The sequence below is a fragment of the Protopterus annectens genome, chromosome 1.part2 (assembly GCF_019279795.1).
Source record: "Protopterus annectens isolate FY-2018-M chromosome 1.part2, PAN1.0, whole genome shotgun sequence".
Classification (NCBI taxonomy): domain Eukaryota; kingdom Metazoa; phylum Chordata; order Ceratodontiformes; family Protopteridae; genus Protopterus; species Protopterus annectens.
The window spans coordinates 993,779,175-993,805,733 of NC_056727.1; the positions used below are offsets into that span (position 1 = coordinate 993,779,175).

Here is a 26,559-nt window from a genome sequence, read left to right on the forward strand (position 1 = left end):
AAATTTATGAAAGTAGTTGGCATGGAAGTTGAATTCAGTATTAGAAGTTCACAGTGAATGCACATATTTCCCAATATACAAAAACTGTGTTAAGCTAGACAGAATTTCCATTTCAAAGGAACATATGTATTTAACTGAAGGTCTTGATACACACCCAATAACTATTTCAGACCATGCTCTGATAACTAAAATAAAAACACACAGGGTAATGAAATAAAAATGAGATACTGGCACTTTCCTACCTATCTGTTGAAAAGAAAGGAATTTAAGGAACGGATAGTGAAATTATTCAGCAGGTAATAGAGAAGATAGAAATTTCTTCTGAAAATATAGCTAGGGAGTGGGCTAAAATTAAAGTGGAGTTTAAAAATAGGGTGGATATAAAAGAAAGGAATATATGGTTAAGGAGCAACAAGAATTACTTAGAGGGACTGACTACTGTTAAACTACTGCAGAATACGAGAACTCTCACAACATGAAGAGCAACTGCAGAATGCTAAACAAATTGCCTCAATAATATGCATGAGTTTAGAAAGACTGCTGTCAAGCACTGTTTTTTGATAACGCAAGCACAAAAACATTTAGAAAGTGCTGTTGCCAAGCTTAAGGAGCCTATAAGGAAGATAGGAAGAGATCCTGCAGAGGTATTAGAAATATTTTGGAAATTCTATGAAACATCCCACACTGCATCCTACATGAACTCAGGCAGGAACATGCAGCACCATTAGCCACCCTATTCAACCAAGCCAGAGTACAGGCTTCATCCCAGCCGAGTGGAGGACAGCCATTGTCATCCCTTTGCACAAAGGTGCAGCTTCCATCGATCAAGAAAATTATAAACCCAACAGCCTAACTAGCCTGATCTGCAAGGCCATGGAGCAGATCATCATGGACCTCATTAACAAGGACATTGGCAACCTGCAAACACTCGATCCCACACAGTTTGGTTTTGTCATGGGGAGGTCATGCCTGTTAAATTTGGTCAACTTCTTTGAGACAGTCACCAAAGCCATGGATGAGGGAAGATGGTGCACAATGCCTACCTTGACCTGGACAAAGCCTTTGATACTATTCCCCACACTCAGCTATAATAGATAAACTCTCTTAACTAGGCATCAATCCATATGTTACCAGATGCGTAGCAAATTGGCGTACTGACAGAACCCACCTAGTCAAAATAGGTGAAGCCACCTCAAGCAGTAGACCCGTAATGAGCGGTGTACCCCAAGGATCGGTCTGGGGGTATCTGTTTGGGATATACTTTTCTGAGGTGCAGGCCCAAACCAGTGGGCTACGGCTAACAAAGTCTGCAGATGACTGCAAGTTGGGTGCGGTCAATTCCCCTAGTGATGTGGACATTCTCCAAGAGGGTCTCATCCAATCAAATGACTGGTGCCAGAAATATGGCCTCAAACAGGATGCCAAAAAATGCACCATCCTCCTCTCTGGGGGGCATCCCCACAAATTATCTCAATAATAATAATGACCTAAGCATGCAATCAGTTGTGAGGGACTTGGGCACCCAGGTTGATAGTAAATTGGCTTTTGATCAACATATTGCCTCCATTGTATGGAAAAGCTTTCTACAAGGCCCACCTCATTAGTAAGTGTATCTCATCCAGGGACAAGGTGGTCTTTAACATCTCTGTATTCCTCCCTTATAAGACCCATTACTGAGTACAATGCCCCTTTTGGCATGTACCTCACAAAGCAAGCACATGTAGCAGCTGGAGAGATCACAGAGGTTTCTCGCCAGGAGAATCCAGGGCTTCAAACATCTACCCTACACAGGTAGGCTGAAGGTCCTTCCCCTCCACTCAGTCTCCTACAGACTCCTCAGAGGTGACCTCTGTCTGGCATACAAAGCAATCTCACACCCCACACTGATGGGTCCGCTGCATATCCGTAAGTCAAGCTCCACTCCACTTACCCCACACATGTGACCTCAACCTGGTCTGACATCAACAGGACTTGTTGGCGGGACAGATGTGTCCCAGAGACTCCCCTTTTTGTGGAATAGACTTCCTCTCCAAGTCAGTACACCTCATTAACCACTTTTAAGCTCAACCTGGATAACTGGATGGGGAATGGAAAACACACTCCTGGAATTCCACCTGTGTCCCTGCTAGACAGTGGCATCGGGTGCTGACTTGTTGGAACATGGGCTAAATTCTTGGCTAGGCTTGTAAGGGCCTCAGGACCATTAGCCTAGTAACTTCCTATGATAAGTCTATATAAAGCAGAAAAATATGGAAATCAAGAAAAGGTACAAATGGAAATGTTTAAGTGAGTATTAAATATGCCAAGGTTAGAGGTAGTTGAGGCTCAATTACTAACAGAATAGGAGGCGATGAGATAAAAAATGGTGATGTATGAACCAATCTACAGTTAAGTCCCCATGAACAGATGCTATTTCAGTGGAAGTTTGGAAGCTCTGATTGAAAGAGCTGAAAGATCTGGGAGGTTTTGTTTAACCGTATTTGAAGAGAAGTACCAATATCCTGGAAGAAAATGGTAGTAAACATCTATCAGACCCAGCTTCATACAGGCCCATTTCAATACTAAACCATGACTATAAAGTCTTTATGTCTATAACGACTAAATGAATGGCAAAAGTGATGCCAAAATTGATAGATATGGATCAATGTGATTTTTGTGGAGGGGAGACAAATATTTGACAACATTAACAGAACATTGTTGATCCAGAGAGAAGAATGTAAGAAAATACCACTGTTGTTGGTGGGTCTTGATGCAGAAAAAGCATTTGACAGAGTAAGCTGGGACTTTATGAGCAGGGCAATAGAAGCATTTGCATTCCTGGATAAAATTACAAGGTTCATTAGGAGGATATACAAGGGACAGGAGGCAAAAATTATAGTGGGTGGGGTCTGCTCTGACAATTTCTGAGCAGAGAAACCAGGTTGGGTTGTCCTCTCTCCCCTTTATTATTTGGATTACATTTAGAACCACTGTCAAAGAAAATAAGGGAATCAAATTCAAGGACATAACAGGTATGGTAGTCAAGAAAAGCTGGCTCTATTTGCATACATTTTACACCTGACAAAACCAGAAAAGGACATTACAGTGCTGTGGAACATTTTGAGACAGTTTCAAAGCTTTTCAGGAAACAAAATTAATGAAGCTAAAACAAAGGCAACAGTAACTTTTGTACCCACATACAAACTGGTTCAGCAATATTAATACTTATGTGGACATGATAAAATGAAGTATTTAGGAGTAGGAATCAAAAATTATTCTGGTGTGGCAACTAAAGCTATGTGGGAAGAGACTAAACAAAAGATAATACAACAACAGAGTTGGAGGCTCTGTTGCATAGTAAGAGACAAGCAGTTACAGTGCTTTAGCCCCTTTAAGTCTTGCAAACGGGCCAGACATATTTTTACCAACCAACGGAGTTGTGGACAGCAATTAAGAGCTGAAGGATTTTACATGGGAGGGGAAAATGGCAATAGTCAAGTGGGATAAACTGATTTTTCCAACAGGACAACGTAGATTTGGATTACCTGATCTGAAGGTGTATTTCAGAGCTACACAGCTAAGGCTCCTATACATAGCACAAGCAGAGACATACAATTCAAAGTGGAAAGAGATGATAGGAAACAAGAAATGAGAGAATTGGATTTTGGATGCAGATCTTTAAAGAAAGTAATAACTATACTGAATATTATATTCATAAAGTAGCAGAAAGTACTCAAAGAACTAAGCCAACACATGAATGGAGATATGAGGTTCTGCCAATAGGGATGACTGCAATTAGGGATACAGACAATACGCAAGAAGGGGTTGGAATTTATTATAGAAACTGGCAAAGGAACGAAGGTATTAGGAGAAAATGACTACAGATGGAAAGGTAACAAAATGGGAAGACGCCAAGAATGTATTTGGACTGCAGGTTAATGACTGCCTTCCCTATCAAGAATTGATATCAGAGTATAGGCAAAGAGAAAGAAACAAGGGTGTCAAACGAAAGACCTGCACTGGTAGAGTTTCTAGTAGAATATAGAACAGAAACTGCCATTAAAAAGGAATTAATACAACATATAAAATAACGAAGAATCAGAGGAGGTTAGAAATGTTTGGGAAGAGAAACTGGATAAGCATTTCACAAAGAAACAATGGGGGGATATATGTAGGTCTCCCAAATATACAACAAAACCTAGATTTAGTTTTTTTGATTGGAAATATTTACATAGACACTTGTATACCCCAAGCAGACCCCAGAGAATCTTTCCTCAGGTAGACATCAAATGTTGGAGGTGTGAAGGGGAAAGAGGAAATTTGGAACATGTTTTTTGGGAGTGTAATGAGTTGGCAGACTTGAAAGATTCCCTGCAGACTACTCTGCTGGAGATGCTGGATGAGCAAACTGGTGTAAATAGGGAAATGAGTTTTCTGAGCTATGTTACAGAACTGGAATTGCCTAGACATAGTAGGGCCTTGTAGAGTCTAATTATGATGGCTGCCAAAAAAGCAATTACTAGAAAATGGAAATCAAAGTCTAAACCAACTGTACTAGAAGTAGTGAATATAGTAACGGATAAAACAACTGGAATTGAAATCTTTAAAAAGGGTAGGAGCAAATTTCATGAGAAAAAAATTGGAACTCTGGGAACAATACATACAGGGAATAAGGTTTAAAAGAAGGCAGGACTTGAATGAGCTATGTAATGTTTGACAATGACTGGGAAGATAAGTGATGTATGTTTGCAACTAGGATTATGTCAATATAGTTTGTGATGTAAAATGCTTCCAGCTGGGATTATGTCAATATGGTTTGTTTTCATTTACATAAATGTATGGCTGTCTATGTCATAAGTGATAATTTAATAAATATCTTTCTTTAACAAAAAAAAAAAAAAAAAAAAAAGGAAAACCTCTCATTCGGTTAAGCAGTAATGCCTTGCTTCAGGTTTCCTAGTTTTTTTTTTTTCAGCATGTCCTCTAGGAACTGATGCTGGAACAGTAAGACAGTTAAAACACCCAGGCAGTGAGCTGCAGCATCTATAGGTACAGGTTTTATCAAGGGCTCAATGTTCTAAGTTAGATCAACTTGCAAAAGCAGCAAGTAAGTTGTCACCCAGGATATTTGAATAAGTATGGTAAGCAAATACTATCTCGGCCAAAAGCATCCTTTGCCCCTCATCCCTTGTCTTCTGGATCACCCTGGAGAGAAGGAGGATCAGATTAAATGTTTACAGAAACATCCATCTGAAGTTAACATCTAATGCCCAAGCATTTTGGTGAGGTGATGTGGCACAGAACTTCCTGAGCCATTTGTTGCTCAGAGAGCCGAACAAATGTGTTTCTGTGACACTGCACCACTAAGCAATCTGAAGACATCCCTGCTTATCATCAATTTGCTTAGCTGGTCCTCCACCGAGTTCATCTGGGACAAGATGCAGACTGTCTTTAGGGTCACAGGATTGACAATCACGGCCAGCACACACACAAGCATGAAAAAAAGTTTCTCTTTGTTGATGTGCCACATTACAGTAACACCTTCTGAAGATGCACACACAAAACTCCTCTTTTCCAAAATGAACTGGGCATCTCTGAGCTCTTGTACCAAGGAAATCTCATAACATTTACATGCTTCTAGTGATTTGCAACACAAACTCCTTAACTTTCAGGACTAAAGAATGTGCATCTCAAACTAAATTTGAAGCATCTATTATTACTGCTTGACTGTGAAGTTTTTAGACCCGATTGGGATTACCAAAACAGCTCTTTGGAGATGCAGGGTAGCTATGGTTCATCATCTCAAGGGACTGAGTATTCTCTATTTCTCAAGTACTACTCCATTCTTTTCACTTGCAACCTGGCAAGAAGGGGACCATTAAAATTTGGGTGGCCATAGACACCAGTGTCGTAAGGAATTCCTTGATTACAGCCATTGTTTCTAATCTTCTGTTGTACTAAGTTAGTCATTCACCCTTGCCTGGATGAAGTAGGGTCCACTGGGCGCTGGCAATTAGTCCGGACCAAAAGAACACTGCTTTCTTGGAAGGTGGAGGGTATGATATAGGGAACCTGAAGGAAACCCTCAGGTTTTAAATTAAGTCCATGGTAAAATGCAAGGCTGTCTATCTCCTTCTAGGATAGTTCTTGACCTGAATGAAACAGTCATCCAGGTATAGGCACATTTGACTATCCTTAGCTCTGCAATAAAATATTACCAAATGCATATATATCCATCAGGAGGAGGGAGTACGAATGGTAAGCTGGCTTACAACATAAACATCTTGAATTTTGGAATCCCGTTTAACCTTACCTGGTCAAGGATGGACCTCTGTGGTTGTGCAGTTATGAGCACCGAGTGTCCTGGATAGAATCCACTGTGCCAGTGTTGTGGTACAGGTTTTAAGACTCCTAAGCTACAAAAGCTTATGTAAAACAAAAAGAATAGGTGTCTTGAACCCTTGCTATGGGTGGGCTGCCTGCCATTTCTGACTTTTAGGAAAGCACAGTTGTATAGGTGGCTCAACATGATGGCAGATGTTTGAATAAATCACTGTTTTAGTACTCCTCACAAATGGAACTTATCTGCTAGGGTATCCATACATCCAAGCCAGTATACAAAACTCAGTCTCCTTCTATATATCATGCGACTGCCCTTGGCAACAGCCAAAATGCTAGTATAAGACAGTACATGCATGGTTTAAGTCTCCTTTTCAAGTTCACAATGTCTAAGACAATGAGGGGGTACATAAACAGATTATGTAGGATACCACTTTTTGGACACAGAAAGTGAACCCTAAAAGGATGGAAAGGAGGTATATGTACTTCAGCAGATCTATCTGAACATCTACCATTGTGGTGAGTTGCTTCCAAATTTGTACTATACCCTTTATAAGACCACTGCTTCAGTACTCTTTACAAGTGGGATGAGTTACGAAGCTCAGAGTGGGATAAGGGAATTGAAACAGATTCCAGGATGCCTTCCAGAACAGTTCTGGCAAAACCAATTCTAGCTCTGAAGAAAACATCCTGTTTATAATGTGTGGTGAAAGAGTGAATTTAGGACCAAGTAACAGCTTCTAAGACTGTTCTAGACACTATGCCTTTCAAAACACTCCTGAAGTAGCAAATACCCAGACAGAATGTGCTTTTACCAGCACTGGCAGGTCTTTGCAATAACTAGAGTAACAGACTAAAGGAATGAGAAAGACATTTACAAATTTGCTTGGAAAATGCCCGTTTTTCTTATCATAAGGCAAAAAGTTGATTTGTTTTCAAGTCAATAGTTCTAGCCAAATAAAGTCTGGGCTACCTGCTGACATCTAAGTAGTGCAGAATTCGTTTGGAATTATCTTTGGGGTTAGGGTAAAATAAAGGGAGCTGAATAGCTTGGTTAAGGGTGAATTCAGAGACCATCTTTGTTATAAAGGAAGAGTTTGTTTGGATGCTTGTCTCGTCCTTGTGAAAGGCGAAGAAAGAACAGTTGTATAAGTGAACTTAGCAATGTAGTGATTACTATTGCAGTAGCCTAAGCTATATGGGTTATATCCTGCATAGGATTCAGACAGCCAGATTTCAAAGTTTCAGGGCTTTGCCGTGACCATTCTCCACTGGCTCCTGGGCCCTCCTTCCATTTCTTCTAAGCTATGGTAATCTACCTTTATAGCTTAAGCTACAACAGTGATGAACTTAGTAAAGCTGTTTAAGTAAAAGTTACCATAACAGTAGGTGATCAAATGATCACTGCTGCATTAGCCACTCCCTCTCCCCACCATCCTTATTTTCTGATGATTTTTTTGCCAGTGTGCGGAAATGAACTTTTCCTAGTATTGTTCTCTTAGGGCTTAGCCTCCCTCTCACTGGTGGCACAAAAGCTCTGAAAGGCTTGGGGTGCCCAAACCTGGGTTAGTCAGCTCACCTGAGCTACTTGGAAGTGTGTAAGGTGCCCTGAAGCTTTATAAACTGGCTGGTAGTTACATCCTATGCAGGATATAATCTATACAGCTTAGCGTACTGGAGCAATGATCATAATGAACAGACAGCTTTCAACAATCACTATGCCAACAAAGTAAAATATTCATAATGGACACAAGCAAGTTCTCAAACTGATGCAAAATGTAGAAAGCAGATCTTCAAAAGGGTGTTCTCTTGTGGCTGGATTAAACCAGTAGGCACTGGTATTAGCATGCTTCTGTGGTCAGCACATGGCATCACTAAAACCAGGATCTTCCTGGAGAGCTGCAAATCAAGGTCACCAACTATTTGACAAATTTCTATGAAGACTCCTTATCTGAATGGTACATACCTTGTGTTAATATATGCCATGACATCACATAACTACACAAGCATGCCCAATATCACAGCCCATCACTTTGACTCTGTCAGTATCAAACACATTCATGAAAATCAAGAAAACAATTAAGATACCTACTCTAACAAGAAATGGTCCCAGTATACACTTGCAGATTAACTCCAAGGGATGATGCACCGACAGGAAAGAGCAGGAGGATCTCAAAGATGGTACTAAGAACAGCTACCAAGTATTTGCTGTGGCTAAATATGGCTACCTTTGTCAGGTAGTTCGGTGCAAATGGTCTACAGAATGACCTGCTAATGAAATTCATCCTGTAGCCCTAGGTTTCATCCCCTTAACTCATTCACTCCAATGTAGTTCAGGAAGTTTGCACTGTAATTTCCAATGGCCGGAGACTAAGCCTTTTGACAGAATCAAATTATATCCTCACATTTCAAACAAATGTTCACTTCTCTGGAACCATAGGGATTATGAAGTATAAATTGCAAATTCTTCAGCACAAACTATTTTTTTTACAGTGGTACTATTCTTCACTTTCTAAGTCTTAGACATGGTAAACCCAGTAACTATTACATTTGTAATATTTTGTAAATAACTTGCAATATTTCAGCAACCACAAAAGTTACATACTGTCAGCAAAATTTTATTCATCTAGTTGAGAGCTTTTCATATGATGGAAGAGTTGCCTGTTACTTTGTTGAGGTATTTTTAAAAATGTGAAAATTATAGCTATATAAATTAACATAAAACACTTGATATCTATTTACCCGCACTAGACAGAGGTCAAATATTAATGCAGCTGAGTTTGCTTGTGTAAGCTTAAAGATGAAATATTTTAAAACCTAGCACATTCCATGGTTGTGGAATTATTCATGCAAATATGAACATGCAATATTTGAAAAGTACAGTTGCGTACATTTAACATAAATGTAGATGTTTGAGTGTATTCACTGTTGCAGTCATTACATTTGGGTAATCCTGCTGGCAGGTTGCCCTCAGCCGGCCTGAATTCCAAAGTCTTGGGTCCTGTGTTGGCTGCTGTCGCCCCTTCCCTGACATCAGGTCGTCAGGGGTATAAAAGAAGTGGCCGATGCCATTTTCTTTAGTTTTTCTTGCCCCAGATGTCAGGTGCCCCTTAAGAGGGTTGCCATAATTTAGATATGTATAATTACATGCATCAATATAAAATTTGCCTTCATCTACAAGCAAATAAACCACATAGGTTGTATAAATCAGAGAAGGAAAGATAGGTTCCATCAGAAGAAAAAGGGGGATGGTGGGTGGGTAACCTGGACTGCAACAGTGAATACACTCGAACATCTACATTTATGGTAAGTGTACACAACTGTACTATGTTCTTCGTGTTTCACTGTTGCAGTCATTACATTTGGGTAGAGTCTCAAAGCTAAGGTTGGGAGGCTGGAGCTAAACAGCATTAGGAGCGGCTATGAGGCCCTGCAGAAATGCAGTGGCAAAGCCTGCCCTGGATTTAGAGTAGGATGGCAGATGATAGTGCTTTGTAAAGGTGTGTACTGACCAAGTAACAGCCTCTAAAATGTCCTTGGTAGGTACTCCCCTAAGAAAGGCTGCTGAAGTGGCTGCAGCTCTGGTTGAGTGTGGCCTAATGCCCTTAAGTACTGGCTTGCCATAGCAGAAACAAATGCAGTGGCCTATCCACTTTGAAATAGTCTGCTTTGAGATGGCCTTTCCTTGTGATCCTGCAGCATATGTCACTAGTAATTGCTCTGTCTTTCTGAAAACTTTGGTTCTGTCCAAGTAGAATCTAAGCTGTCTGTGTGCATCCAAAGAATGCAGAATTCTCTCCCCCTTGTTCTGTGGATTTGGATAAAATGTTGGCAGGTGAATAGTTTGGTTGAGAGCCACACTGGACACCACCTTAGGCATAAATGTTGTGTTTGTCCTCAGAGAGACCCTGTCTGGATAAAAAATGATAAAAGGTTCCACAGCCATGAGTGCCTGTAGCTCTGAAACTCGTCTTGCAGAAGTTATTGCTAGGAGCACAGCTGTCTTCCAAGATAAAAACTTTATATCAGCAGTAGCAGCTAGCTCAAAAGGAGGCAGGGTTAGTTTTTCCAAGATATAGTTGAGGTCCCATGCAGGCATAGGTGATGATCTTGGAGGTCTTAAATTTTTGGCTCCTCTGAGGTACTGCTTTAATAAGGGATGAGAAAAGATTGGTGGCTCTACATTGCAATGAGCTGAAATGGCAGAGGCATGAATTTTAATACATGAAAAAGATAGGCCTTTGTCCAGCATCTCAGTTAAATATTGCAAAACTGAGGAATATCTGGCACAGTTGTATCAGTTCCTTGTGCCTGGTTCCAAGCACAGAATCTCTTCCATTTTCCAGCATAAGATTTTCTAGTACTAGGCCTTCTGGCTTCCAAAATGACATCCATCACAGCTTTACTGAGAGGTGTTTTGTATGACTACATTATTCGCCATGCTGTCAGGTTTAAAGTTCTGAGTTGGCTGTGCAGGACCTGACTGTTTTGCTGGGACAGTAGATGAGGTATTTGACGTAAGGTCCAAGCTAGGCATTGAGACAAGCTCCTTAATAGTGGATACCAGTACTGGCAAGGCCACTCTGGGGCAATCAGTATCATCTTTGGCTTCTCCTGTCTGACCTTTAGGAGTACCTTGGGGAGGAGAGGCAGAGGGGGAAATGCATATACTGATAGGTTTTTCCAGCTGAAAGACAGGGCGTCCACTTTCCATGCTTGTCTGTGATAAATCCTCGTGCAGAATCATTTTAGTTGGTAGTTGTGAGGGGAGGCAAATAGATCTATGTTCAGGCATCCCCATTTCCTTGTTATCATGCTGAAGACTTGTGGATCCAGGTGCCACTCGTGGGGATCCATGAGGTTTCTGTTTAGTTTGTCTGCCAGAGTATTTTTCCTTCCTGGCAGGAATTGTGCCTGCAGATGTACTTGGTAAGTCAATGCAGTGTCCCACAAAGTCATGGCTAGTCTGCAAAGGGGTTAAGAATGTGTGCCCCCCCCTGCTTGTTTATATACCACATGACCGTGGTGTTGTCTATCAGTAGCTGTCCTGGATAAAGTAGGTCCTTGAAAGCTGTCAGGGCATTTTGAACTGCTAGCATTTCTTTTTGATTGATATGTGGATGCCTTTGGTTTGAGGTCCATGAGCCCTGAATGCATCTTCCTGCTATGTGGGCCCCCCAGGCATAATCTGATGCATCCGTTGTTAGTGTCTGCCTGGCTGGGGGTAATGTGAATGGCTGTCCCTTGTTTTGGTGACAAGCCTTTGTCCACCATCGAAACTCCTGTTGCAGGCAGGGAATTAGAGTAATCAGTTTCCAGGCTGTGGCAATGTTGAGTCCAAACACTTTTTAGGTACCACTGACGTTTCCTCATATGCAGTCTTGCATATGGAATTAATAGGATGCAGGATGCCATGAAGCCCAAAGCCTGCAGAATTTTTCTTGCAGATAACTGGGCTTTTGTTGCCAACATTTTGAAATAGGTAGTCAGTTGCCTTTGTTTGTCTGGCGTGAGATAAGCCACCTGGGCAGTTGTATTTAAGCTTGCACCCAGGAATATTATCTCTTCAGTGGGTACTAGTTTTGATTTCTTTTCATTAACTGTGTACCCTAGACAAGCTAGAAGTCTTTTCACAAACGCCAGATGCTATTGAAGAATGTCCTTGTTCTCTGCTTGAATTAGACAGTCGTCCAAGTAAGGATATATTTGTATTCCTCTGTCTGCGGAATGCAATTACTGATGCCAGGCACTTTGTAAACACCCTGGGTGCAGTAGATAAGCCAAAGGGCAGTGCTTAGAATTGGTAATGCATTGAGCCAGACTTGAATCTGAAGTATCTTCTGCATATTTATCTGATTGGGACATGCAGGTAAGCCTCTTTTAGATCTAAAGACACAAGCCAAGCGTTCTTGCCCACCATGGGCAGAAGCTGCTGCAAAGTCAACATCTTGAATTTTGGTATATCCAGGAATGTGTTCAAAATAGATAGGTCCAGTATTGGCCTCCATGCCTTGTCCTTTCTGGGTACCAAGAACAGTAGAGTAAAATCCTTGTCCCTGCTCTTGCTCTGGTACTTGTTGAATGGCCCCCATGTCCATGAGGGATGAGACTTGTTTTTGTGCCTCTGCCCATTGATCTTTTGGCAGATCTGGCCAGCCGTTTGCCTTTGGCAGGGTATGGAAATGGAACTTGTAGCCTTGTGACACGATATTTAGGACCCATTTGTCCTGAGTTTTAATGTGCCAATTTTGTGAAAAAAGTGCGAATTTTCCCCCTAAGGGTGCTGCCAGGAGATAAGTGCTTGGTGCAGGCAGGGGGAAGTCATTGGGACTATTTCCTGTATGGCTGTGATTTGAATTCTCCAACTTTGGAGGTAGAAGCCCCCATTGCTTTGAGCGATATGAACCTTGTGCCTGGGGTCTGCCTCTAGGGTGTCCGGATCTGCCCCTTTGAGGTCTGTCTGACACAGGAAAGGACCAATTCTTTGTTGGCCAGTGTCTACTAAACCTAGGTGGCTGTACTTGTAAAAAATCTTTGACCGTTTGCATAGATTTAGCTTTGTCCTCCATTTTCTTAACACCTCTTCTGCCTTAACACCAAACAAAGTATCATGTTGTAAAGATGCATCTAATAATTTAGCTTTAACATGATCAGGCAAATTTTGTTCTTTTAACTAAGCATGCCTTCTAATTATAGAGCCTGTAACTGCGGCCCTGCAGGAGCCCTCTAAAGAATCAAATCCACATTGCAAAGTATGCTTTCCAACTTGTTCAGCTACATGCAATAAATCCTGCATTTCCTTGTTTTTTGCACATTCTGAGTTTAACACACTTTCTGCTTAAGCAATGCCATGACATGCTGCTGATATTTGAGCATATGAAACTGACTGTTTAAGGCCCTTATAGCCAAGGTAGCACATGTGTAAACCTTTTTCCCCCCATCTATCCAGTGCCCTAGAATCTTTGTCAGAGGGGGTAGGGTTTTTTTGCAGCGGAAGCCTTAACCCCTTTGGGGCCCTGAGAAATAGTTTCTGGGTCTGCAGCAGGGTTTTTAAAAAGGAATTTATGAGAGTCAGGAACCCTGTAACATCTGTCAGGCTTAGGAGCCGGAGGTAAGGAGTCAGGGGTAAGGCTAGACTCCGAAAACACATCTATAATGTCTAACACAGGTGGGATGGCTAGTGGCTTGTGTTGAGGTAGTAAAAGGAAATCCCTGAGCCTCTTTTTAGATTCTGAAAAATCTTGGCTCTCCCAGTGGAAATGCTCCCTCATGGTATGCAAGGTTTCCCCAAAAGAATAGTCCTCTGGAGGAGAAGCTAAAGGTATAGATTCTTCAGCATCAGAATCCTCATAGGGGAAGAGAATATTCCTGATCAGAAGAGGAATCAGAAGAAATAGAAACCTGATCTGAAGATTCATAGTCAGTCTCTTGCCTAGGCCTCTTATCAGGAGGGGGATGGGAACCCCTGATCAAGGTGATCAAGTCTTCGGCCATTTTGAGCATCTGTTTTTTGGGCATAGAGGCCTGACCACGTGGCTCTTGAGTTTCTTTGCTTTGGAAGGTACTTTAGTCTTTGCCTTTGAAGCTGAAGTAGGTTTGATGTAAAGATGTTTTGGTCTGAATACACCCTCAGAAACTGGTGTCTGCTCAGTGGCTCTGGACCCATCTGAAGGGATGATATCCGAGGCTCCAATACCTTGAGTTTCCAGCAGCATAGACGACACCACGTGGGAGTCAGTGGCAGCCTGCGACTCTAAAGTAGCGGGTGTCGGAGGCTGCGAAAGCGCCTCACTGAGGACTGGCGAACCAGCGACTGGCTTAGGAGAAGCTTTGTTGTCGGTTTTGGGCCTCGGTTCTCTTTCCTTTTCTTTGCGTTTTTTGTGAACTCCGGTGGTAGGATAGCTATCCGATGACATTTCTGGATAATTAAACCGGCGTCCAAAATAGTTTAAAGCAAAATCATACCGATGCTTAATAGTGCGTTGGTAAATCTAGCACAGAACAGACAACCAAAAACGTTGCGATCAGGGCCTAGGCAAGGAATGCAGTAAGAATGAAAATCCTTATGAGGTATTTGCTTCCCACAAGAAATACAATTATTAACTTTTTCTGACATCGGTCTGGAGCAAGAAAAAAGTTTCCCCAACGGGGTACTTAGCTTTATTGAAGACTTCGGATCTGAAACTCGAACATGAAAATCTCAGGAGTCGGCCGACTGGCACTTGTGAACTGCTTCTGCTTCTGGCACCACACGGCAAGAAAGACTAAAGAAAATGGCATCAGCTGCTTCTTTTATACCCCTGACGACCTGACGTCAGGGAAGGGGCGACAGCAGCCAACACAGGACCCAAGACTTTGAAATTCAGGCCGGCTGAGGGCACCCTGCCAGCAGGATTACCCAAATGTAATGACTGCAACAGTGAAACACGAAGAACATCCTAGAGGCATCACTAGGAGTTAACAGCAGATGCACCTGGAGGCATCACTCGGATGTAATGAATTAATCTCTATATACCAGACTGTGTAAAGTCAGTCACTTAGGTAGTGCTCCTGGGTCTTAAGAAACTGCTTGACTAACTGGTTTTGAGCTACATCTCTGCCCTCCAGAATGTCCTAAAAGCCATCAACAGTATGCCCAAACTGAAAAGGTGTCTCAGATAAGATCACTTTCAAGTTAGGAATCTCCTGCCAGATAAGAAGCATCGCAGGACATCATTCCAACCAACCTAACATGGAGACTTACTGAAAAGAAAAGCTTGAAGCAGCCTAAAAATCCTCAAACCCCAGCCAGACATGCAGTGGAATTTACAACAGAAACAAAATCTTGAATTGGATCTGGTTATTACCCTCAAAAGTGGGTACCTCTCTGGCTAGAATGAAAGGGTTTCTCATATTAACTTCGGACCCAAGTGAGTTTTGGCGCATCATCTGTGAACTGCAATGAGGCATGGAATCAGTGGGAATGGCAGGAAGGCATATTAACATTTCCCATCAACAGACTGAATAAAAACATCCACTGCCACCCTTCTGTTGCCCTACTGCACAGAGCAAAAAACAGGACATGGGACTGCTTTCTTCTGAATGGCAAAAAGATAACTGTTACAGTGCCCAATTCTGGAAGACCCAAACCAGACAAGATCTCCAAATCCACAGTTCCTGTTGTGGATTTGTGGATTTGGAGTAGCTTACAGTATCTGCCAGTATGCTCACCTCTTCTGGGATATGAACTGCTGAAGGAGTAAAACCATTGCATATGGACCTCACCCTTACAAGCAACATCTTTGTGTGTACACTGTATGATCATGTGCTCCACTTCCCTACTCAGACACGACTAAATGTATTAGTTCCAAGACCAACTGAGAAGTCTTAGAAGAAACCATCACTGATTAGGGTCAGGAGGTCTGACCATCCCCCTAAGTGGTTGATGTGAAGTACCCTTCCCTTGGGTGAATTATAGGTAGAAGGTGAGAGTGCCAGCACAGTATCCATTACCAAGAGACCTGTGATAGGCTTAGCAACTGAAAGGGATGGCCCACCAAAGACAAGAGGAAAGTCTAGCGCTTCATGGCCAGGTGACAAGAGTCTGACATTGGAAGTAGACCTCCAAAGTCTTGGTGGCTCACACGCCACTAGCACCTCTCAGTACCCTGCAACAGCCACATCACCAGCAGAGTTTGCTAATGTCACTACTGAGATCATGCCAGCTATGAAGCCCAAAAGATACAGCAAGATCCCAGACAAGATCCCAGACAATACCCCATATGCTGCATCTTCTGGCAAGAAACCAAGGTAACTACTCCTTGTGCCTTTTTTGAGGGCAGGAACAATCAAGGTCAATAAAATATTCAAGTCATCACTTAAAGTTAAGTCTGACAAGGAGTCATCAGATGAGATTCTTCTTAATTTATGGTTTCCTCAGAAACTGCTATTAAGGTAGATCCCATCTACCAGGACCCTTTAAGGGCGTTAAGGAATGAGGCTACCACAAAGTCACTTGGCTAGGTAAAGGAACTACCTGCAAGACTTTAAACAACATAGCGTAGTGGAAGAAATTTCCTCCAAGTGCAACAAACAAAAGGAACCTGTTGTGTTGACCCCGCACAATACCAATACTCCTGGAGAGTTACAAGCTAACACAGTGCAGATCTGATGTGAAATCACAGAGGGTCAAATGCTTGCATCCTTACAGACCAGAAAAAAGCAGGAACACTACCTCCCATCCTGCTCTGAATAGAGGATGACCTCTACAACCCTTTCCTGCAGTGAAGCCTGAGCATGTCCCAAGAATTGCCTCTTTCTACAGAGATAACCTGTGCACTCTAGTGCAACAGAATGCCCACATAAAGGACTCACTGCCCTTGATGTCATTTCTAATAGCCTGCACAAACCCAAAAAACCCTTGTCCCTAACACACAGTGACACACCGGAGTAAGGATTTCTACACGGCCGGAACAGTCCTCCTGAGGGACATGGCCCAAATGGAGCAGGATTGTGCGATACCGGAGTGCATACTTTCAAGAAGCAAGGCTTTCTCCTCTTATGGGGTTAGGTATGCAAGAGCATGGGGATGGTGGTGGACAGTTCTCTTCACGGGGTGTACGTCTGTTCATACTCAAGTTAATAATCAAGATCATTGAATGTCTGTCTAAACTACATTTCCTCCTTAAACTGAGCATCCAGGACACTGCTGCTGAACCTCTTAGAGGAAAACCTCAGGCATGGCTTACTCTGTATACACAAGCCCAAGCCTGAAGCCCTGGGCATAGTGTTAGCAAAGTTAAAACTGCTCTGAATTACATGGATACCCACACTTTAAACTGTAAGGCTTGAATGGAAGAATACCTTCAAAAATCACATGACTTACTACATACAGCATGAAAAAATTAATTGATGTAGAAAGAGAAGAAAGTTCCTACAGGCATGAATAAGCTCTTACTGAAGTATTGACTTCAATTTTATAGCAATAAATATTTTACTGCCTGCAATTTACTCTCCTGATGTTCCATTTCTGCTATACACTAATTTCAAAGTGCTGTAATTTTAGCCCTATTTAAATGCAAAGTACTGCAGTTTGTTTTACAAGAAATGTATTGTGGCTAAAACTACCTCAATTAAGAATCAGATAAAAAAAAGTTGAGTATTACCATAACGTTCCATCTATGTTGTTAGGTTAGGTTAGGTTCAAAGCCCTCGGAACAGAGTCAGCCTTTTTACAAAGCTCATGCCAGCCAAAAAAACTCTCGAGCTAAGTCTCTATCCAGAATGCCCTGCTCCCTGTTCTCAGATCGAGTTTGCTAGAGAAAAGGAAGTAAAGCCAAGGCCACTTCTGCCCAAATACCCTAGGGCTCCACTTAGACCCAAAGCACCCCCCAGGAACCTTTGGAGGGGGAAAGAGAAGAAATGATGAATGAAAGAAGATTAAAAACAGATGGAACGTTATGGTAAGACATAACTTCTTTATCTGATGTTGTTCATCTTCTTTCCATTCATCACAGATGAGACAGAATCCCATGCTACCTTGAGGTCCATGGGCAGCCCTTATGGAAGAACATTCTTGAGTACCACTGAGCGGAAAGCAGCTCTCCCTCTGGAGACAAAGTCCAATTTGTAATGACTGATAAAGGTATGAGGCTTAGCCCAAGTATCTGCTGAGCAGATGTCATCCAGGGAAGCCCTGGAATGGAATGCTATAGATGTTGCCATAGATCTAGTGGAGTGAACTTTTGGCAAAGGTTCATTATTGAGGGACTAGATGAAACGTATGCAGTCCCTTAGCCATCTTGATAATGTAACCTTGGAAACAGCCTCTTCCATTTTGGGTCCAGAAAAGGAGATGAAAAGCTGTTCAGATTTACACATAGGTTTGGTCATGTCTAGGTAAAACCTCAAATGTCTAAGGAGTAAAGGCAATACTCTCCTCTATTGGCAAAATTCAGAAAAAATACTGGTAGATCAATGGTCTGGTTAATGGAGAATTCAGAAACAACTTTGGGAAGGAAGGATGGATTTGTCCGAAGTGATACTCTGTCTTTATGAAAGACCAGATAGGGCCGCTTGATACACAATGCCTGCAGCTGCGAGACTCTTCTGGCAGAGGTAGTGGCTACCAAGAACAAGGATTTCCAAGACAAAAACTTTTGGTCACACTTCGCAGTAGGTTCAAAAGGTTTCTGAGTCAAGGACTGAATGACAAGAGTGACGTTCCATGGTTACATGGGCTGTCTGACAGGAGGCCTGATAATGAGAGGTTACCTTGAGGAAAGCCTTGCAAAGGCGTAAAGAGATGAGGGGTGCCATCTATACCATTGTGGAAATAGTAAATTGCTGCTAGGTGCACTCATACTGTAGAAGCGGAGGCTCCATTATCAAAATAACTTAGCCAGGTATTGAAGTATTGCAGTAACTGGAGCTGAATACAGGTCTTGAATATTATCCTTGGACCAAATGGAGAACCTTTTCCATTTATCATGATATAGTCTTCTGGTGGATGGTTTGTGAGAGGCCAGAATGATGTCTCAAACAGGCGAGGAGAGATTAGCTTTCCTGGCAACTAGTGGAAGTGGAGAAACCAAGCTGTCCACTTGAGACTGGACAGATTTGGGTGACAACCCTTGGGGGTGAGTAATCAGAGCTGGTAGAGGATCCAGAATCCATGGTGGGTATACAAGGTGAGGTCGAAGGAAGGGGAACCAAACTTGTCAAGTCTAAAATGGGGGCCGAGGATCACCTTGCATCTGAACTGTAGAGCTTTCTTTTGAATTTGTGGGATCAGAGGGATGGGAGGATAAGAAGAAAGAAGTCCCGTGGGCCAATCGTGGATCAGAGCATCCCTCAGCGACGCCCCTTCCGGGGGAAGTAGTGCGAAATAGCCTGCTGCACTTGGTGTTTGATGGGGAGGCAAAAAGATTGTAGCAAGGCTGGCCCCAGTGGCTGAAGACTGCTGACGCCACCTTGGGGTTAAGGGACCCTTCGTGAAGCATGAGGATGCATCCGGTAAATTTGTCCGCAACAATGTTGGAGCTCCCCGGGATATGTGTTGCTATCAGAAAGCCGTTGGAAGCTACTTGCCCACTGCCAAATTCTCATGGCTTCTCGACAAAGAGGGTAGGACTTTGTTTCTCCTTGCTTGTTGATGTACCAGACCACTGAACTTCTCTGATTGAATTATAATTGTCCTAGAAGGGAGAGCCAAATAGAAGGCATGCAATGTTAACAGCACAGTTCCAGAACACTGACATGCAGATAGGCCTCTAAGGTGGACCATGTGTCTTGGACAATCTTCCACTGGAAATGGCCCCCCCCTACTCGATCAGGGAAGCATCCATGGTCACAATGGCTGTGGGCTGAGGAGATTGAAATGGATGACTCCAAAGTTCTACATCTGGCCTCATCGACCAAAAAAGGTCCTGTTTGCAGGGGTTGGTTATTCGAATCTGTTAACGAAAGGAGTGATAGTTCGAGAACCATTGACACAGGAGGAGCCCTTGCAGAATTCGCATATGAAGCTTTGCTAGAGGCACTATTGGGATTGACGCTGCCATAGAACCAAGGGCCTGAAGAACTTCCCTTGCAGAGACAGAGTGTATCACCCATAGTTGGAGCCTCAAATGATGGAGTCTGAGTTGGGAGTCATACCAGACAGGACTGAGTATTGAACAACTGCTCCAATGAACTCTGTTGTGTAGGGATACGGCTTGATTCCCCCAATGTATTGTCAGCCCCAAAAATTTTGTGAGAGTATAATCCAGTGCTATTACCAGAAAATGCTTGGTGGAGGCTGTTAAGGAGCCAGTCGTCTAGATATGAAAACACCTGGAATCCTTATAGCATCACGTAAGCTGTTACCACTACCATGCATTTCGTGAACACTCTGGGAGCTGTAAAGAGACCGAACGTCAGGGCACGGAATCAATAATCACTGGCTCCTAGCCAGAAGCAAAGCAGACTCCTGGAACATTTGTCCATCTTGATGTGGTAATACACATCCCTGAGATCTATAAAGCACATCCAACCGCCTTCTCTTAAAAAGGGAGGAATGGACTGAACCCGGACCATCTGGAATTTGGTTTGGGTGACAGACTTGTTTAAGCTGCTAAGATCGAAAATGGGTTTCCAGTCCCCTGTCTTTTTTGGCACCAAAAAGAATCTTGAGTAAAATACGGATCCACGCTGGTCTGGTGGGACTGGATGGAGGACTCTTTTTGAGACAGCTTTATAATTTCTGAAGCTGCATCTTACCTTTCAATGGGTGGAATGTCGGGAAGGTTTCTTGGAAAATTTGGCTGACAAGTGGAATGGTGTAACCTCTGGTGATAATGCTCTGCACTCAACGATCGGTGGTGATAGACTGCCAGGCAGCTTGGTGCAGAGAAAAACAACTCCCGACTGCTTCCAGAGGTAAGCAAATCAGGGTGCTCCTCAGCAGCGCTGATAAGGCTGTCCAGAGAAAGAGAGTCCCTGGAGCCTTGGTTACGAGGACACCCTTCTGCCTCTATAGGGGCTTTTTCCGGAATGGTTAGCCCCTCTGCCTCTGGGGGTATCACCACGTGCAGCACGGAAGGGACACTGGGATTTCTTATGCCACATTTTTCCACTCCTCTGATTCCTGGAAAAGGTACAGTGAGGAGTGGAAAACCGATGGCCTATGGCAGACAGGGTTTTTCCATCTTGCTCGCACCTGGATAGGGTGTCATTCACTTTGGAGCCAAAAAGGGATGAAGCTTCAATGGGAACATTCGGATAGGAAGACTAATGGATCCACGAGGTCACAAATGCACATCCAGGCATGACGCCTCATAATGCCCGAACCCCCTGATCTAGCAGCCCCCTTCAGTCGCATGTGACAGCAACCTCATGGACAAGTTGGACACTGATTCCAGGGTTGTGAGCTGTGAAGCCACTTTGTCCCTGACCTCGTCAGAACTCTGTCCTGCGAGCATCCCAAAGAGTTTGTAGATCCAAGTCCCTCTGGAGCCTCGTAAAATATGCAAAATAATTCAGGGACCATATAGCACAACTCCCTGATGCAAAAACACACTTCCAAGTCTGTCCACTGCCCGGGACTACCTGTTGGGTGGATGGACAGCAGGACTTTTCTCAGCCAAGTCCTTTTTTGTGGCTGCCGCCAGCACCATAGCACAAACTGGTAACCTCTGGAACAAAGCGGGTTCTCCTCAGGAGGGGAAAGAATTCTGTCTGGTCTCTGAGGAATTGCCTCAATAGAATCAATGCTCTTGAAAGCGAGCTGCACGACTAGCTCGTCAGTAGGCGGGGTCACCCAAGAAGTAGAAGGCCGGGTGCGATTAGCCTGCAGGAACAGTGACTCCTCAGACGAAGGGTTGGCGGGCTTCCCAGTCACCTCAATGCTTTAACATTTCCAGGATATCTCCAAAAGACAATCAGGGGATGACCGTGGAGACCCTCCACCATCACCATAATCAGTTTTACATCTTCTTTTGAGGGGGCTCCTCAGTGGGGGTCTCTTGAGGATGACTTGGAAGAGCGGGTACCCTGAACAGGGGTGTCCTGTGGATTCTATGGCCAGTGTACTGGGGTGGTCTGTGACAGCTGTAGCTCAGAGGATAAAAATTGGGGTTCCAACATCAATGGAGTGCTGCCAGAAGCAAGAGCCCTCTCCATCGCGCAGAAGGCAGTCTTGCCCTAAAAGGGATAGGAGTCTGGAACAGAGAAAGACTACCTCGGGACTGGGGTCACACCCCGCTCTGATGAACCCACCCCCATGGATGGAGACTCAAGTAGGATCGGCATGGATGCGGCTATCGGCACCGAGGAGTGAGGTGGCTCCATACCCCAGGCCAACGCACCTGTCCCCCAATCCCCAGACTAAGGAAGGACCGGTTCAGCGGGAACCAAAGACCAAAGGGACAAACTCAAGCCAAAGTGAGATGCACCATAGGCACTGAAGTGATGGGTTCCAAAAAGGATGTCTGAGCAGAAGGCTAAAGAACAGAGATGGTCGAAGGAGGAGTGTAAGATGGAGTCTGTGGATAAGGCAACCCAAGTCCTGCAGGTGGATGGGTCTTAGAAAGTGAGGGAATCCCCCTGGTCAACAACACCTGGCCTACAAGACACCATGTTGAGCTCAGAAAAGCTCCTGGTGGATCTAGTGGATAGTCCGGACAGGGGAGTCAGGACATTCGATGAAAGGGATATAAGCTTGGCCCAGAAAAGGATCAGAGGTGAAAGTATTGGGTATCTAGTTTCAAGACCGGAAGTAGAGGGGTCAAATCCAGTGACGTCGGTACAACGCTCGGTGCTGAAGTGCCACTTTGAGCCAAAACGGTCAGTTCCAAAATAGAAGCTAATAGCGTAGTCAGAGGTGTGCCCTGAGCCGAAGTGGCCGCAGGTGTCAAAGTCAAAATAGGCATAGTAAGGTCTATGATCGGTGCTGGAGGGAAGACACGTGCTGAAACAAGTGCCGGTATCGAAGTTTTTGAAATGGTCGGAGCAGAAGAAGCAGATTTATGTCCTGAAGAAAACTTGGGGACCTTTGATTTCCCAAGCTTCCTCTGATCACCCGAAGGTGAAGGAACAGAGTGGGATCTCTTTTTGTCCTTAGAAGGGTTGAGACCTCAATCACAGAAATAGCCTCTGAGAAGGGAGACTTGAGTAACCCTTTCAGAACGAGTATATTTTTGCGCTCATTAAGAGTGCATTGACAAACTCTGACAAATGTCACATGGAGGCTGCATCAACAGGTGGGACACTCTCAAACAGTATACACAGTCATCATGAGAATCACTGTTAGGTAACTTGCCCTTACAATAAGTACAATGCTTAAAACCTGAAGTACCCTTATCAGACATCTTGATAGAAAAAAACACTACAGGCCAACTGTATAATCCAACTATAATAGAGTCAGCTACACTCAAAAAAGTCCCAAATATAACAATACACTGGTATGACAGAAAAAAAGAAGGGAAACTCCTGAAAAATGTCAAGTTAATAGGTTAAACAATACCAACTATGGTATTGAAGAACTGCCACATGGGTAAATGAGGAAAGGCCATACCAACAATGGTAATTGAAAATGTACCAACGGGTAGATGGGAAAAACAAAGGTTAGACAGAAGAGAAGACGATAGAAATACTAATCACTTATTAAAAAATGAAGATATCCAAAATTTTTCACACAAATATCAAAAACGTTTCACTTCACTGAGAGCTCGGCTGAAACATAGCTTTACTGCTATGCAGCAAACGAGATCTGAGATAAAAGGGAGAAGGGCATTCTGGGTACAGACTTAGCTTGAGGGATTTTTTTGCTGGTGCAAGCTTGGTAAAAAGGCCGACTCTGTTCCAAGAGCTCGGAACTGAACCCATCAGTGATGAATGGAAAGATAAACAAAATAAGATTAACACTTACTTTTAAATTCTAATTACCTTAATTTCTAGACGCTATCAACCTAGTGCCCCCCACACTTTGGAAAGCCTTGAAGCTACTCCATTAGCAGACATACCAGGGATAATGGAATTCTGACAGATGAGATAAGCAGTTGAGAACCTTAAGCAACAATGTAAAATAGGAGTATGTTGTCTTATCACATATAAGCAGAGCTCCTGATTCAGCCAGGTGGCAGGGTATCAAATTGCCACATTAACTGGGAACTAGGCTAGATGGAACAGATGCAAGAGTTGGTACAAAGACACTTGATAAGGGACTTGAATCACTCACAGCAAGGGGCTTTTAAAAATGTTCACTGCTCTAGATAATACAGCAATGTCAAGATGCCCCAAAGCTTCCAAACTAATATATAGCCAGAAAAATTAGAGGGATAACCCCAGGGCTTTAACTTACTCCCCAGATCCACAGCTATGCATTTCTAGCAAGAGCTAGGAATGCAAAAACAGACCATGAAGGACCTTAAAAACTCTCCTCAAAGAAGGGTACATTTAAGAAGCAGCTGCAAAGAATAACTCATTGATTTTATCTAAGTTTACAGCAACAGACAGTGAGTACGGAGATTCTACATGGAAGATTGAGAAGGGAGTCTGACAAACTCCACCGTTCCAAGCATGGCATCTCTTAAGAGTCAGTCAATCAAGTGACATGACTTGCAAGTGTAAGCCCAATCAAAGGAATTGTTTGAAGGAAAGAAGCCTGTGCTGGGCTCAATACCAACACCAAGCCATTTTCTCTGCGAGTAGAATTTCTCACCTGCAACAGGCTCCCATAAGACAAACATATAAGAAATTTGAACCCCGACTAGTAAGCCATGGTAATGAGAATCCTTAAGAGAGAACGTAAACTCAAGTACTCGTCAACCTGTGAACAGATTATTAGAGATCACTCTTGGAAATAAGACCAGTTAGGCTGATGCTCCAGACTCATCGACAAAGGATGGGCAGTGCCAATACCACAGGATGCACTTCTAAAGTTACAAGCTGGGGGCGTGCATTTTCTGGTTTTCTCATTCTGTCATGGAGGAAGACTGGTGCTTATGTAGTCAAAATGCATCAAACAATGGATCTGCATTCACAGCACACCAAGTGCAAGATCATTTAATATGACAAGTGAATGAAAAAGTGAAAACTGCTTTAAGACAATTTAAGCAACATTAAATACATCATTACTTAGTTCTTAACGTGTGGTAGTTTCACCTGCACCGTAAAAAATTCCACACTCAGTTCCATAACTAACACATGCAGTCACTTCTACACTACTGGGTCAGAACTTTTTGGTGGACCTCTTCGCCAGGATCATCATTACTATCAAAAGTCTTGTGACGCAGTTACACTGTCACTTTGACAACTAACAATGTATGTAAACAGTGCTAGAAATCAACTCACTTACCTAAACCCTCAAGGTGATGTCATAAAATATCAGCAGCAAAGGGACATATTGCCACATATGCTCACACTCCCCTGGGATATCTGCCGATATCCTAACACCGCAAAAAATGGCAGACTGTACTCTCAAATAATTAAGAATACAGCTTGTTGTGCCCTTTTACTACAGTATCCACTGGAAAAAGACAGCAAATCTTTAAATTCATCAACCCATTAAAGTAGTTCCATTTTTTTTAAGTGTGGCAAAGGAAACAGCTGAATAATTTTTAAATAAAGCTCACACCTGCATAACGAATGCCTTGAATGAATGAAAGAATCACAGCCCTAAATCAGAAGCCCTAGGCTGACCGCCTTAAAAAACTCTAGCTATACTCTATTGCATATCGTCTACTCAGAGGCATCTGGGCTTAACATACAAGGCCATGTCAAACACAGAGCTGCTGGACATGCTACACGTAAAAAAAAAAAAATCCCGATCCCTCAGAGTCACACGCTCCAGGGATCTAAACCTTGTCATCACAATAAACAAAACATGCTGGAGGGATAGGTTTCCTGACCCAGAGACTACCCAGACTCTGGAATAGACTGCCCATACATGTCAAGCAGAGAACCTCTTTGGTCATCTTCAAACAGAACCATGACGACTGGATGGGAGAAAGGAAATTCACACCAGGGATCACGTGAGTCGACCTGCTAGACGGGGGTCCAGGAAGTAAACAGTGTGGGAAGAAATAGCCAGGGAATTGTTCTGGTTAGGCTTCTACAGGCCCTAGGACAGAAAGTCTAGTACCAACATTTGAACCTTGTCTGCACAGCTTTGGAATACAGCCACAATTTTGACCTCATCCTCCAAACTATTAAGGCAATATGAAATATTACAGTTTAAGCTCACAAGAGATTGCTGTAACCAAATGTAATACTATTAAAGAGAGTGCATTATTTTGATGTAAGAAAACAGATTAGACAAAAACAAAATAAATTCATAATAAAACCATAGGCAACAAACTGAATCAATAACTTATTTAATTCAGTGTACAATACCAAAAAAGTGTACCCAAACATAGATCACCTAAGGAAAAAGGTCAACCTTTTGTTTGTAGATATACATTTCTAATGTTCTCAGTTACCTGAATGCCAGCATGGCTACAAAGGTAAAAGTCAAATTCTGATGGGTGAGTGATGGTACTATCCACAGTAGTCCCTGCTGGTACATTTCCACTCTTACCAACCTGTTGGTAGAAAAAGAAAAAAATGAAATTAGAAATTTTCACAACCTTACAACAGCATGGATATATGCATGTATATACATACATTTAGTAGTCTTTCTTTCATTACATAAACATTTTATGTATCTATACCTATATATCGGTACCTATATACGAGTATTTATATATATATATGTATATATATATATATATATATATATATTAT

At 42.8% G+C, this 26,559-nt stretch overlaps 1 protein-coding gene across 1 annotated transcript in view; it reads right to left on the minus strand.

The window, feature by feature from the left end:
- Window positions 1–26,559, minus strand: part of AGO4 (argonaute RISC component 4) — a gene marked incomplete in the record, with an annotated part of 1,401,134 nt that overhangs the window by 210,594 nt on the left and 1,163,981 nt on the right. Inside the window, 1 exon segment of the mRNA XM_044059958.1 lies at window positions 26,256–26,357. Coding sequence (XP_043915893.1) covers window positions 26,256–26,357 — 102 coding nt within the window.